Source organism: Notolepis coatsorum (genome assembly GCF_963971535.1).
Source record: "Notolepis coatsorum genome assembly, chromosome: 8".
Taxonomy (NCBI): Eukaryota; Metazoa; Chordata; class Actinopteri; order Aulopiformes; family Paralepididae; genus Notolepis; species Notolepis coatsorum.
Window position 1 is genome coordinate 41,984,195 of NC_140172.1, and position 15,690 is coordinate 41,999,884.

At 46.1% G+C, this 15,690-nt stretch overlaps 1 protein-coding gene across 1 annotated transcript in view; it reads left to right on the forward strand.

The window, feature by feature from the left end:
- Nucleotides 1–15,690, forward strand: part of asl (argininosuccinate lyase) — a 35,765-nt gene that overhangs the window by 14,135 nt on the left and 5,940 nt on the right. The window contains exons 7-11 of the mRNA XM_084320083.1: nt 632–709; nt 2,553–2,605; nt 2,790–2,852; nt 2,968–3,082; nt 3,485–3,569. Of these exons, the coding sequence (XP_084176209.1) occupies nt 632–709; nt 2,553–2,605; nt 2,790–2,852; nt 2,968–3,082; nt 3,485–3,569 (394 nt within the window). The remainder of the gene's footprint in view (nt 1–631; nt 710–2,552; nt 2,606–2,789; nt 2,853–2,967; nt 3,083–3,484; nt 3,570–15,690) is intronic.

The window sequence follows — 15,690 nt, forward strand, 5'->3', positions numbered from 1 at the left end:
AATCTTCTTGAAATGCACTCTCTGCAGTGTTTGTCATAACTGTTTATGATGTTAAGCATTAGCAAAGATAGTGGATATGGTAACATACTGCAGGGATAGTCTTGCATGTATGGGAGGAAAATGTCCACAGTTTCTGTCTGCTTTAGTGGCTGTGGACTGTGTTTGTTCACATAGTATTGACTGGCAATGTCTCTGTGGACCGCATGGACTCCTGGAGATACAGTAGCTGAACACGTCCAGATGTCCTCATGTGTGCGTTAAGATCATTACTTTCCCATTTTTTGTGTGTTCAGAAAAGTGAAACATTAATAGTTCATATATTTGTTAGTATTAAAAAGTGTGCTGACCTGCACCATAACGTGGTTATGTTTATAAAGTATGGTGTCTTTTGTCAATTTGGCAATGGGGAAACTGAATTGATGAGAAACGGCAACAAATGTAACTATTTCACTCAATTCAAATCGGGGGCAGTGTCCATACATTGTGAAACGCGCACGTGACAGATGACAGGAAATGTAATCAAGTTGAAGCGTCTCCCTTTTTTTCTCCCCGCTGCTGGATCATGTCGTTGACGTGTTCATGTCGCTCTCTGTTTCTCCTCCTCCTATACGCCACTTGAGTTGCCCTCCAGCCACGCGGTGGCTCTGAGCAGAGACGTGGACCAGCTCCAGGCGATGAGGAGGCGGGTCAACGTCTTACCTCTGGGCAGGTATGAACATTTTCATTGTCTCTCGCCGCCAGCCCGCCTGCCTTTCTCCGTTTGTTACACACACTCACATAATGCAGTGTTTACTGCTTTTAGGTTATTATGATGGTGGCAAGCTGGATTAGACGGGAGATTCAGAGTCCATTAGCAGAAAGAAGTGTGTGTTACAAACACGTTATACTGTGTGTTACAAACACTTTATACTGTGTGTTACAAACACTTTATACTGTGTGTTACAAACACGTTATACTGTGTGTTACAAACACGTTATACTGTGTGTTACAAACACGTTATACTGTGTTACAAACACTTTATACTGTGTGTTACAAACACTTTATACTGTGTGTTACAAACACTTTATACTGTGTGTTACAAACACGTTATACTGTGTGTTACAAACACTTAATACTGTGTGTTACAAACACTTCATACTGTGTGTTACAAACACTTTATACTGTGTGTTACAAACACTTTATACTGTGTGTTACAAACACGTTATACTGTGTGTTACAAACACGTTATACTGTGTGTTACAAACACTTTATACTGTGTGTTACAAACACGCTATACTGTGTGTTACAAACACTTCATATTGTGTGTTACAAACACTTCATATTGTGTGTTACAAACACGTTATACTGTGTGTTACAAACACATTATACTGTGTGTTACAAACACTTAATACTGTGTGTTACAAACACGTTATACTGTGTGTTACAAACACTTCATATTGTGTGTTACAAACACGTTATACTGTGTGTTACAAACACTTAATACTGTGTGTTACAAACACGTTATACTGTGTGTTACAAACACGTTATACTGTGTGTTACAAACACTTCATACTGTGTGTTACAAACACTTTATACTGTGTGTTACAAACACGTTATACTGTGTGTTACAAACACGTTATACTGTGTGTTACAAACACTTTATACTGTGTGTTACAAACACGTTATACTGTGTGTTACAAACACTTTATACTGTGTGTTACAAACACGTTATACTGTGTGTTACAAACACTTTATACTGTGTGTTACAAACACTTAATACTGTGTGTTACAAACACTTCATACTGTGTTACAAACACGCTATACTGTGTGTTACAAACACTTCATATTGTGTGTTACAAACACGTTATACTGTGTGTTACAAACACGTTATACTGTGTGTTACAAACACGTTATACTGTGTGTTACAAACACTTCATACTGTGTTACAAACACGTTATACTGTGTGTTACAAACACTTAATACTGTGTGTTACAAACACGTTATACTGTGTGTTACAAACACGTTATACTGTGTGTTACAAACACTTTATACTGTGTGTTACAAACACGTTATACTGTGTGTTACAAACACGTTATACTGTGTGTTACAAACACTTCATACTGTGTTACAAACACGTTATACTGTGTGTTACAAACACTTAATACTGTGTGTTACAAACACGTTATACTGTGTGTTACAAACACTTAATACTGTGTGTTACAAACACGTTATACTGTGTGTTACAAACACTTAATACTGTGTGTTACAAACACGTTATACTGTGTGTTACAAACACGCTATACTGTGTTACAAACGCGTTATACTGTGTGTTACAAACACGTTATACTGTATACTGTGTGTTACAAACACGTTATACTGTGTGTTACAAACACAATATACTGTGTGTTACAAACACGTTATACTGTGTGTTACAAACACGTTATACTGTGCTATTTGATCAGTTTGGGGAATGAATATATTAGCAGTAGGCCTGTCAGATATTGTGGTAGGCCACCATAAGTAAGTTTATTGCCACTTCATCGTAATAAAGTAATACGTCTCTATCCTTTCAGCGGTGCCATAGCTGGAACTCCATTTGATATAGACAGGGAGCTACTGCGCCAAGGTAAGTTGACTCTGACTGACTCTGGGTCATTTACTGTTAACCTGGTAATTCATGCCTTGTCAGTTTGTTGGCCTCTATTCTCCTTATTGTTACCATTCAACTAGCTTCATCGCCAAGTCCACAACAGAACCTTCTCTTCGCCGCTGTCGTTCTGGATTTCTATTTCTATCTATTTCTATTGTAGAGTTGGCGTTTGATGACATCAGCATCAACAGCATGGATGCTACAGGCCAGAGGGACTTTGTTGGTATGGTAACTATATCTATATCTGTCAGTGAACTTGTCCAAGAAGTACAGTATAAGTAAAATACAGTTAAAACCGTGTGCTCGTGTGTGTGTGTGTGTGTGTGCACTTTTCTCAGCCGAGTTCTTGTTCTGGGCGTCCTTGTGTCTCACACACCTCAGTAAGATGGCTGAGGACCTGATGCTCTACAGCACCAAGGAGTTCTCTTTCGTCGCACTCTCCGATGCCTACAGGTCAGGCCAATTTTCTGTTTACATTAGCCCTGTCATTTGATTGAAGTTACGCATCACTGCATTCGTTTCCTATTCCCTATGCACGTCCAACGTTTTCCTTCTACTTATATGTGTGTGTGTGTGTGTGTGTGCGTGTGTGTGTGTGTGTGTGTGTGTGTGTGTGTGTGTGTGTGTGTGTGTGTGTGTGTGTGTGTGTGTGTGTGTGTGTGTGTGTGTGTGTGTGTGTGTGTGTGTGTGTGTGTGTGTGTGTGTGTGTGTGTGTGTGTGTGTGTGTGTGTGTGTGTGTGTGTGTGTGTGTGTGTGTGTGTGTGTGTGTGTGTGTGTGTGTGTGTGTGTGTGTGTGTGTGTGTGTGTGTGTGTGTGTGTGTGTGTGTGTGCGCGTGTGTGTGTGTGTTTGTGCAGCACAGGAAGCAGTTTGATGCCTCAGAAGAAGAACCCTGACAGTCTGGAGCTGATCAGGAGTAAAGCAGGTCGTGTCTTTGGCAGAGTAAGCCCGTATTAAGCCATTAATTAAACGAGTGATCCATGCCACATCTTCACTTTTCCGATACAGATTTAAATTCCTAACCTTTATAAGTATTGGCTGATACAGAGTACTGATCAAATCCACTGCTTTAACTGAACAGTATAGACCAGGTGTAACTGAGGGGTACAATTCCCTGACTGTATTACTAGATATGATACTTACTACCACTACCTTTGTACTTAATATTCGGCCACCCAGTACACGGCATAAATATATTATCATAAACACTCTCACGTAGATGAAACGGATCCAACACAAATGTACGAAGTCGAAGTATGCGTTTATTACTACACAGCAATGGTGTGTAGAGCAAGCACTTAATCACTTAATTACATTTATGAATTGAAATAGTATGCACTTTTATGGCAAAGAGTATTCGTCGGTATATCAATAGAGAATGTCCAATCTCTGATGGCGCAGGTGGTAAATATACGACCTGGAATAGTTAAGGAATAACAGCAATGATACTTTAATGATTATATACTAGATACACTAAGGGGGGGTTAATCCGGTCGCTTGTAAGCCGACAGGAGTAGGAGGGGGGGGGGGGGTAGAATCCGGCTGCCTCGTCCGGCCAAGGGTATCCCAGGTGAACCCACTGTAGTGCCGTTCAATGCGCCGGCGATCCTTGGACCACAGATGAAAGCAGGTGGACTCTTTGTGGGCCGGCTCTCTCCGGTCCACGGGGGAGAGACGTGAAGCGACCTCGTCTTGCAGAGCGTCTCCTCACCTTGCGTCCTCTCCAGGGGGGGGGGTTCCAACACACGGCAGTGTCGGGGGTCTTTATCCATGGAATAATCAAAGTATACAAAGCATAATCTGTGCCTGGGAAGGCGGGCTGTCGTCGGTAGAATAATCCGGTATACAGGTCCACTCGCTCGTCGGCTCTGGGGCTCCTCGGGTGCAGCTTCACATGGGGTCAACCACCCTGGGTAAGCAGCCAGTTCTCTGCCCGAAACGATGGGGTACTGACCACGGTAGTATTCTCACCGCACGAAGCACTATATATTAACAGACTATTATTAGCTTAATAGACTACGTCCAACTCGACGATATAGTGCCAAATATGACTATTCAAATATTAATATACACGATGTCTCAATACCGATGGTAGGCGAACTTGGCCTTACTCCCACACGTGGCGTCGCGGGGAGGCTTTACGTCTGTGACTCTATTGGAGGGTAAGAAACTGGACTGAAAAGAAAGTCCTACTTTAGTAGCGCAGTATATATACGCACTATGAACAAATAGTCCCATTAGTGGTGCGGTAGTCAGATTCCTACGCGGAACTAGGACTTGTTCGTACATGTGGAGCGGTACGTTTGAACTGGGTCTGAGGGGTATGGCAGCCTGGCACCAAGGTCTCGACCAATAGTAGAATGGAGACTATTATGGGATGTTCAGTAGGCTAGAATGGATATTCAATGCATATTGTACAAGGAATATACAAGGGATATCAGGGAATATTAGAGAATATACAAATACAATTAAATATATATATATAAATAAATATATATATTCGGTTTAATCTGGCCCTTCACAACAGCCACCCCCTGAATAGGTCCCAGACCTAATCAGTTAAACAGGGACAGATTAATCGCGTTGTCTATTTACACATAAGGGTTTGCTGTAGGGGTCAGTCAACTTCACAAAGTCATAGGGTTGTAGGGTCATGGTCATCATCGATTGTGTCTGGGAGTCGAGGCAGTTCTATGGGCCTCGCCACGGGACGAGTGTAAGTGCGACCCTGGACGAGCACTTCAGCTGCTCGGACCTTGCCGTCGGCACCGGTGATCACTTTGCTTACGCGGCCGGCCGGCCACATAGCTCTGGGCAGTGATTGATCAATAATCATGACGACTGTTCCTTCTGTCAAATTGTCTCTCTCCTTTACCCACTTCTGGCGGGTCTGTAGAGACGGTAGGTAGTGCAGTAGGAAACTGTTCCAAAACTTGTCGGCTAATACTTGGCTGTACCTCCACATTCGTCGGCCGTTCGCTTCTTCAGGCCGGTACATTGTCTGGGGTAATGCAGGATCTAGCCGCCCCATCAGGAGTGTGTTGGGGGTAACTGGGTCGATATCCGCCACATCACTGGAGACATATCCGAGGGGCTTCGATTTAAGTACTCCCTCAATCTCCGTGAGGACTGTTTCTGCTCCTGCGTGATGTACATCCTCATCGTATTTCTTTATAATCAGCTCTGTGACCTTGTGTCGGCTGTTCAATACGATCGGGTATTTAATGTCATCCGGTAGATTGGGGGCTCTGCGTAGGCGACCACCCACTCTGATGAGGGTATGAGCGTCGCTCTCGGGGGCCAGATGAATTAATCTGCTGTCGGATGGGACGGGCTTTCCTCCCTGTAGACAGGCCAATTCATCGGGGAACGAGTCTCTCTGGGCTCGCTGCAGTAGAAGCAATTCTGCTTCCTCTTAGTTAGCTGCTGACATATCAGCGGGGGACTTGCACTCCGGGTGGTACCGCAGGAATGTTCTTTGTTGTGCACTCTCTATGGACGTGCAATCGTCTATGTTAGGGTCGGTGGAGGCTACGGTGCTCAATCCACAGAACACAGACTTCTTATTTTCCACCTCCTCTGAACTTGCTTCCCTCGGGATAGGCATGGGCCACTGTCCTTCCGGGAGTCTTAGGAATGCGGGGCCGTCACTGTAGACATTGCGACGGGTGAGGTCATCCAGGGGCATCCCCCGGGTGATGACGTCAGCTGGGTTCTGTTTTGTATCAACGTAGCGCCACTCTGTTTCTCCGGTTAACTCTTCGGTTAAGTCTTGAATCTCGGTGACTCTGACTCCCACGAAGACTTTGTACTTGCATGAGTCCGATTTGATCCAGGCGAGTACCGTCGTGGAATCTGACCACAGGATTGTTCTAGACACCGGTATGGTGAGCTCACGTTGGATGAGCGTGGCTAGGTGCGCTCCGGCTAGGGCTGCGCAGAGCTCTAGACGTGGGATAGATTGTTGCTTGCGTGGGGCTATTCTCGAGCGGGCGAGGACAAATGCTGTGTAGATCTCTCCCCCCTGGTCTTGGGCCCGCAAGTAGGCTACTGATCCGTATGCGACCTCTGAGGCGTCACTGAAGACGTGTAAGTCCATTTTACATGTCTCTGGCCTCACCGTGGGTGGGAAGTAGCTTCGGCGCATATTAACGCCTGGGAGTGAGTGGAGCTCCATCTCCCACTCTCTCCAGGTGGATGCAAAGTGTGCGGGAATGGGGTCGTCCCAGCCCTGGTCCTTGTCCCACAATGCTCGTACAATCATTTTTGCCCTGGTGGTGTACGGTAGAATACATCCTAGCGGGTCATATTGTCGGGCGAGTGTTGTGTACACACTCCGTCTGGTGGTCGGCGCCGCCGCCGGCCTTCCCTGCTCCGTAGTCAGGGGCTTGTGTCTGTAGTGAAGCGAATCTGTTTTGAATCGCCACACCAATCCCAGGGTCATCTCCTGGGCTTCTCCCGGGATTGTAGCCATCCAGGTCTCGCTGCTGGCTGCCTTGTCCTCGGAGGAGAGGCTGCGCAGTACTTGCGGATCGCTGCTGGCCCACTGCCTGAGATCAAAGCCGCCTTTGATCAATGAGGCGCGGAGTTTAATCAGGAGAGCCTCGGCTTCTTCCTGGGTTGAAAGGCTTTGTAGACAGTTGTCTACGTAGAAGCTGTTCTTTACGCTGTGTCGGACCTCTTCGTCCGCTGCTGGGTCCTCTGCTACATGTTTCTGTAGTGCAAATGTAGCACAGCAGGGGCTGCACGTCGTTCCGAAGGGGAGGACTTCCCATTGGTAGATGGCTGGGTGCTCATCTCCTGGCTTCTCTCTCCATAGGAACCGTAACAGGGGCTTGTCCGCCTCTACTAATCTCACCTGCAGGAACATTCCTTTAATGTCACCGCTGATGGCCACCTTTTCCTGGCGGAAGCGGAGTAGAACGCAGAGTAGGGAGGGGCCGAGTGTGGGACCGGGCAGTAACTCTTTATTTAGATTTTGGGATCCGATCTGGTAGCTGCAGTTAAATACTATGCGGTCTTTACCGTTGTGATGGACCTTGTGGTGGGGCACGTACCACGATTCAGTGGTCTGGTCAGCCTCTTTAATGTCCATCTTTGTGACGTGTCCCGCTGTGATGAGCTTCTCAATCTCAGCGCGGTATACACTCTCTTGGGCGGGGTTCTTGGCTAAGCGCCGCTCCGTGTTCAGCAGGTACCGTTCTGTGGCGTCTGTCTTGGCGTGGAAAGTAGGCATTCCTTCTCGCCGCAGGAGTGGCGTGGCGTATCTCAACACGCCGTTGACCGGGACTCTCTTGGTCCCTGTCTCGAGGAGGTGAATGACGTAAATGTCATCTTTAGAGCGAATGTCTTTCTTTCCGTTCTTAAAGGGCATTTGTTCCAAGGTCCATAGCCGCTCTCCGTGTTGCAGGAGTGCGGTTTCTCCCTCTGTGACTCGGGAGTGGAGACATCTAGTGGCTGTACTTCGGTTGAGAGATTTGGCGAGCGGGCCTTGGAGAGTCCATCCCAAACGGGTCTCGACTGCTGCAGGACAGCCTCGGGGTCCGGTATGAACCCGGTCTATCGGGACAATGAGGTCTGCATGGTCGGAGCCTATCAACAGGGTCGGCATAGCATTGTCTATGAGCGGGATCGGTAACTTGCGCAGATGTGCATATTTCTCCATCAGCTTGGCGACGGGGTATGTGTACCGCGACAGTCCTATTTCTTGGCTGGTGAAAGCGTCTGCAATCTGGTACCGTCGCTCAGGCTGGCCGCTTGCTGCGATAGAGAATGAGACATTCTCGCCCTTTATCGTCTTCAAATCTCGTCTTATTGTCCGAATTGTCATTTGGGTTTCGCTTCCCCGCAGCCCTAGCTGGGCCGCAGCGGAGGCGAGCAGCAGGGTCTTCTCTGACCCGTCATCGAGGACGGCGTAAGTGTCCAGGACTTTATTCTGGTAGCTTAGTGTCACACGCACTACTTTTAGGAGTACTCGGGCTCCACTGCTGCTGGCGGGATCGATGTACATGACGCTCGCTTTGCGGCTGGATGGTGCAGGTGAAGGGCGCCGTCTGTTACTGTCGTGAAGTATGTCCAGATGGGCTCCATCGCACTTGGTGCACCTTTTCTTTAAGCGGCATTCGGCTGCCATGTGTGAGCGCGCACAGCGAAAACAGCGCTTGTTGGACTTTATCCATTGACCTGCTTCCTCCGCGTTCAGCTTGGGGAAGGAGTCACATTGCGCTAGCCAGTGTTCTTTCTCACAGTAGGGGCACACTATCTTCCACTTCTCCGTTCTGGAGGGGGTACTGTGGCTCCTGCTGCTCGGTACTGACTCCGGTTGGTGCATCACAGTCACCGATCTTCTTCCATCATTTAGTCGTCTGGTTCCTTCTCTGGAGCCAGGGGTGCTCCGTCCGAATGTATCTAGCCGTAGGCTGCTGACTTCTCTCGCCAGGAAGTCTGCTAGATCGAGGAGGTTCGGTTCGGGGCCATTCGGGTCTCTGTGGTCCCTCTGCCGCCTAAAGCGCTCCTGACGAGCGGGCGGCAGCTTCTCCAGAATCCTTTCCACATTTGAGTTGGCGTAAAGTTCATGCCTCCCCTTCTCTCTTTGCGCTCCCAACATCCCTACCAGGGACTGCACTCTGATGGACAGGTCGTCCAGTGCTCGATTGTCTATTGCTGGGGGTAAGCGGTCGATGTGTCGGATCTCCTGGATCACGTAATCCCATATGCGCCCATACCTCTGGTCCAATGCTACCAGCGCTGCTGTGTATGGGGTGGTGGAAGTCGCGTAGGCGAGCGCTATATTATGTGCGCGGGGTACCTTTAAGTGCTTCAGTAGGATGGCGTATTTGTGGCGTTCATCCAATACATCCACCAACATGGTCTCCAGACACATGCGGAGTTCTGTATACTGGGCCCGGTTCTCTTGGGTGAAGTCAGGTACCATAGGCGTGCCAATGTATGACGCTGACTGTGGATACATCGGCGAGCGTTGGGGGAGAGGCCTCCTAGGCGAGTCTCCTCCCGCTCCTTGGTATGGGCTGGTACCGGCAGTGTACCATGGCCCGCTTGTCCAGGTGCTGTTCCTCGGTGCGGGTCGTGCGTCGTGCTCACCCGTGTATAGAGTCGGGGGTCTGTAGCGCAGCTCCGCGGGAGTATAGCCTGGGCTGTACCGGACCTCCTGGTCCGGTAGAGTACTGTGCTGTCTTCGGGCGTGGTTCTCCTCCTCTTCCTCTTCGTCTTCAGTTAGGTCATCCAGTGCTTGTAGTCTCTGGTTTAGCCTCTCCACAGGATATGCTGCTCCTTCCCGGTTGCTAGGTCTCGCTTGGACCGGTGGGGGGAGGTGGTCTGTGGGGGGTATAGACCTCGTCTGTTGGTCAAGTTCAGGGTTGTTTACTCGGCTAGGGGATGCCGCCCTGGAGGTGTGTCTAGACGAGTTCCTGGAGCCTCTGGCGGAGGGAGAGGGTGTTGTCCGTCTGATCAGCTGTTCTATTAGTTGCGACTGCTGTCTGTCGCGCGCTGCGTCCCGTTGAGCACCGGCTCGTTCTCGGGCCACATTCTCTTCCATCTGAATGCGTCTTATTTCTAGACGTATCTGCTCGTGTTCGCTTCGCTGCTGGATCTGCAGTCGGTCGCGTTCAGCAGCGGCGTTCAGGCTGATGAGGAAGGCCTGCTGTAGGGTCCTCTCTGCCTCGCTGGGAGAAGGCGGTTGTATAGGGGAGCCTTCCCTCGGGGTACTCCTTGCGGAGCCTTGGAGCTCTATCTCCACGGTGCTCTCCCCGTCTTCTTCCGTGCCGAGTTCTCTCTCGGTAGCGTTGTATTCCTCCCGGGACTCATCGGGGACTACTTCTTCAGTACTGGCGGGGTGTGAAGTCATGTCTGGTTCCCACTGGTCCCCACCGTGAACTTGGTCAGTTACATTAGAGCCCGTAGGGGCCTCTATGGTCGGGGTAGTCTGGGCGTTGGGGTTAGACATACTTTTACTTTCTAGTTTTACCGCGTTTACTGTTAGTAGAAGACTAGGTTGTTGACTGACAGCGTAAGCCTCTAAGTACTGAGGGAGCCGTCGTTCGCGCTGCGGGCGTTGGTTAGGAGGATCGTTTCGTGGAGTGTTCATCATAGGCCATTTCAATACTAATAACACTATATTAATATTACACTGATTACCCTCCGGCTCGAAGGACCAATTTGTAACTGAGGGGTACAATTCCCTGACTGTATTACTAGATATGATACTTACTTCACTGTATATTAGTACACTGCACAGTATTGTATATTGTATGGTAACTACGTCTACGAACATTGTACATATGTCTAAACTGAACACTGTGACCTCTTTTTTTACTTCTAATTTTTACTATTTTTACTATGTTTTTATTTCATACTTATCTTGTCATGCACAGTCTCTGGAGCGCAACAGTAAGAAGCATTTTGTACAAAAGTATTCTGTACTTCTGTATGACAACTATTAAAGAAACTTGAAACTTGAAACTACTACCACTACCTTTGTACTTAATATTCGGCCACCCAGTACACGGCATAAATATATTATCATAAACACTCTCACGTAGATGAAACGGATCCAACACAAATGTACGAAGTCGAAGTATGCGTTTATTACTACACAGCAATGGTGTGTAGAGCAAGCACTTAATCACTTAATTACATTTATGAATTGAAATAGTATGCACTTTTATGGCAAAGAGTATTCGTCGGTATATCAATAGAGAATGTCCAATCTCTGATGGCGCAGGTGGTAAATATACGACCTGGAATAGTTAAGGAATAACAGCAATGATACTTTAATGATTATATACTAGATACACTAAGGGGGGGTTAATCCGGTCGCTTGTAAGCCGACAGGAGTAGGAGGGGGGGGGGGGGGTAGAATCCGGCTGCCTCGTCCGGCCAAGGGTATCCCAGGTGAACCCACTGTAGTGCCGTTCAATGCGCCGGCGATCCTTGGACCACAGATGAAAGCAGGTGGACTCTTTGTGGGCCGGCTCTCTCCGGTCCACGGGGGAGAGACGTGAAGCGACCTCGTCTTGCAGAGCGTCTCCTCACCTTGCGTCCTCTCCAGGGGGGGGGGTTCCAACACACGGCAGTGTCGGGGGTCTTTATCCATGGAATAATCAAAGTATACAAAGCATAATCCGTGCCTGGGAAGGCGGGCTGTCGTCGGTAGAATAATCCGGTATACAGGTCCACTCGCTCGTCGGCTCTGGGGCTCCTCGGGTGCAGCTTCACATGGGGTCAACCACCCTGGGTAAGCAGCCAGTTCTCTGCCCGAAACGATGGGGTACTGACCACGGTAGTATTCTCACCGCACGAAGCACTATATATTAACAGACTATTATTAGCTTAATAGACTACGTCCAACTCGACGATATAGTGCCAAATATGACTATTCAAATATTAATATACACGATGTCTCAATACCGATGGTAGGCGAACTTGGCCTTACTCCCACACGTGGCGTCGCGGGGAGGCTTTACGTCTGTGACTCTATTGGAGGGTAAGAAACTGGACTGAAAAGAAAGTCCTACTTTAGTAGCGCAGTATATATACGCACTATGAACAAATAGTCCCATTAGTGGTGCGGTAGTCAGATTCCTACGCGGAACTAGGACTTGTTCGTACATGTGGAGCGGTACGTTTGAACTGGGTCTGAGGGGTATGGCAGCCTGGCACCAAGGTCTCGACCAATAGTAGAATGGAGACTATTATGGGATGTTCAGTAGGCTAGAATGGATATTCAATGCATATTGTACAAGGAATATACAAGGGATATCAGGGAATATTAGAGAATATACAAATACAATTAAATATATATATATAAATAAATATATATATTCGGTTTAATCTGGCCCTTCACAACACCAGGGGTTCGACTTTTTTATACCACGATCCAATTTTATTTAGGATTTTCTTTCGCGCCCCCTCACTTAACTCATTCAGCGCCAGTCACAAGAAAAGTCGGGTTAACTCGCCAACCGTTCAGCGTCAATCACGAGAAAACTCAGGTTTTAATCGTTATTTCTTTTATTAGCTATATCCATGAATTTTTCATCCATCCAGCCTGATGTTATCATTGGGAATGGGTCTGAGCTCGCAAAATGGCAAATACCGCCGCCTACGCCTTCCAGCCAATGATAATCTAGCGTTGATTTCAGGAAGATTCGATAATCAGGAGAAAAAGGACAATGTGTTTTAGTGTATTCCACGAAAATGCTATTATCGCGTCTTTTCCTGGGATTACTAAGAATCACCAAAACGACTCATATTCAAAATGGTATAAAACGGAAATGTACGGATGAAAAAACAATCTGTTTTGTGCATGTTGACTGGAAGCAACTTACTGACAATCGACAGGTATATTAGACCTATAGCTATAATATAAGATATATTTTAAGCACTCGCAAATCTCGCAGTCTCCCCATTGATTAAAGTGATGGTGTTCTAGCGCCCCCTGGCTCATTGAGCGATGGCGCTGGATGAATTAATGTATTGCATAATTTCAATGTGGAAATAAGGAATATCAAAATAAAAGCACACGTTGAACTTGATCATACATATTTATTAGAAAATGAAATTACAGCACTATGTTATCAATGAAATGAATTAATATTATCAACAAAAGCAATGGAATTGCTTCTGTATACACATTTATAAAACAAGGCATATTTAGCCAAAATATGTTGCCAGAACATGAAAAGAAAATGCGTTCACATGCACTTTGGCAGAGATCCGCTTCTACTCTGAAAATCCAGCCTCACAGAGGTACCGTAATTTCCGGACTATTAACACTTTGAGTGCCAGCAGGGGGTGCACGATTTAGCGCTTGAGTGCCGGCGCTGTAGTCAATGGGAGGGCGAGCACATTTGCGAACGCATAAACTATATCTTAAATTATGCCTATGTGTCTAATACGCCCGTCGCTTATCAATGACTTGTTTGCAGTCAACATTGGCGAAACGGATTGTTTTTTAATCGGTATATTTCCGTTTGATACCATTTTGAAAAACGCTAATTTTTTTAAACTTCCAGAAAAAAGGTGATTCTGCAGGAATCGTGCTTTAGTGGAATACACAAAACACGTTGTAGTTTTTCGGCCTATTTATGAATCGTTTTCAAATAAACGCTAGATTATCGATCGTATATGTGTACTTATGCACGCTAGAGAAGCGGGCTGAAAAATCGATTATCTTATTTCCTGATCAGCACACACACACTCACACACACATACACACATATGGGACACGTTGATATATAGGTGAGAAAAACTCTGATTATCCCAAGACTGGTAAAATATATTCCTTACCTCAGATCAGATGTTCTCCAAAAAGATTATTCCAATTCCTGATCGCCATTCCAAATATCGATCGCGTTTATTGATCCAACGCTGGGTACTGGAAACACATATTCCACGCTGTTCTGCGGCTCGGCAATGAATGGGATCGTCTCCGGTTACATGCCTGACAAGTAAAATGTGGATTCCGGACTCTTTTTTCCCATCCATTTCATTCAGTCCAATCCAATGGGTGGAATACCATCCGGAGAGACGATAGGGGGCGGTATTTTCCCTGTTCGAGCTCAGATAGATCCCCAATGGTAACGTGAGGCTAGATTGATGAAAAATGTATGGAAATCGATAATAAAAAAAATAACGATTAAATAACGAGATTTCTCGTTTTTGGCACTCAACGCATGGCATGAACTAACAAGATTTCTCGTGGCTGGCACTCAAAGTGTTAAGCGCACCTGAATATAAGCCGCACCCACTGAATTTAAAAAAAATAAAGTATTTTGTACATAAATAAGCCGCACATGTCTATAAGCCGCAGGTGCCTACCCGTGCAGCAGCTCTATTTCCTTTTCCAACAGCCAGATCGATCGCCTTCAACTTGAAAGCTGCATCAGGGGGACCCTGATGTAAACAAGACGAAAGTCTTTCTCTGGTCTGCATCCCCTTAACAATTGTATGTATTGAGCTGTACTGTACTGTACCCATTCTGCAATCTGTTAATAAACTTTTCAATCAATCAATCAATCAATGCATTTCTCCGTGTCTTTGGCATGATGAGGTGACAACATGACTACCGTAATCAGAATGATGGAGCTCGTTTGAGCTCGATTTATGTCACATTATGTGACGTGCTCAGTCTTTTGGCGGCATGAAGCTTGTGAAAGCAAAAGATGGTAGATTATTATATTAAAGAAAATTATATTTGTAAGTAATTATATATTTAATTTATAATTTAAATTATAAATTGAATACTGTGTGTCGGCCTCCGTTGATGAAGGGGCGAGACATGGCAAATACACACAGTTGCCAGGTGGAAAACTCGATCAGTTATATTTTTTTTGCCAATGCGTGACCCCACTGTCGCCTACCCGCGACCCCACTTTGGGTCGCGACTAGGGATGTCCGATATTATCGGCCTACCGATATTATCGGCCGATATCGGCATTAAAATGTGATATCGGAAAATATCTGTATCGGTTTTCAAAAAAATATATATATATATTTTTTTACATTTCTATAACCTTTATTTACCCAGGCAAGCAAGTAAGAACAAATTCTGATTTTATTTATTGTCAAAAGTATGCATAATGTTGTGTTAATTCCACAACAAGAGATATGTAATGTTAATTACCTGAAATTATAAAAAAAATTGGCGGGGGAAACCCTGCATATATCGGTATCGGTTGATATCGGTTGATATCGGTATCGGAAATTAAGAGTTGGACAATATCGGTATATCGGTATCGGTAAAAAAGCCAATATCGAGCATCCCTAGTTGCGACCCGTAGTTTGAGAACCGCTGGTATAGACCATCAGTTTGTTGAGATATAATGCTTTTTACTAGGGATGCTCGATATTGGCTTTTTTACCGATACCGATATTGTCCAACTCTTAATTTCAATTTTTGAAAACCGATACCGATGTTTTCCGATATCACATTTTAATGCCAATACTCATTCTCTCAGCCAGAACCTAGACTGAACCTAGACTGAACCCTTCTCTCAGCCAGAACCTGTCTGAACCTAGACTGAACCCTTCTGTCAGACAGAAC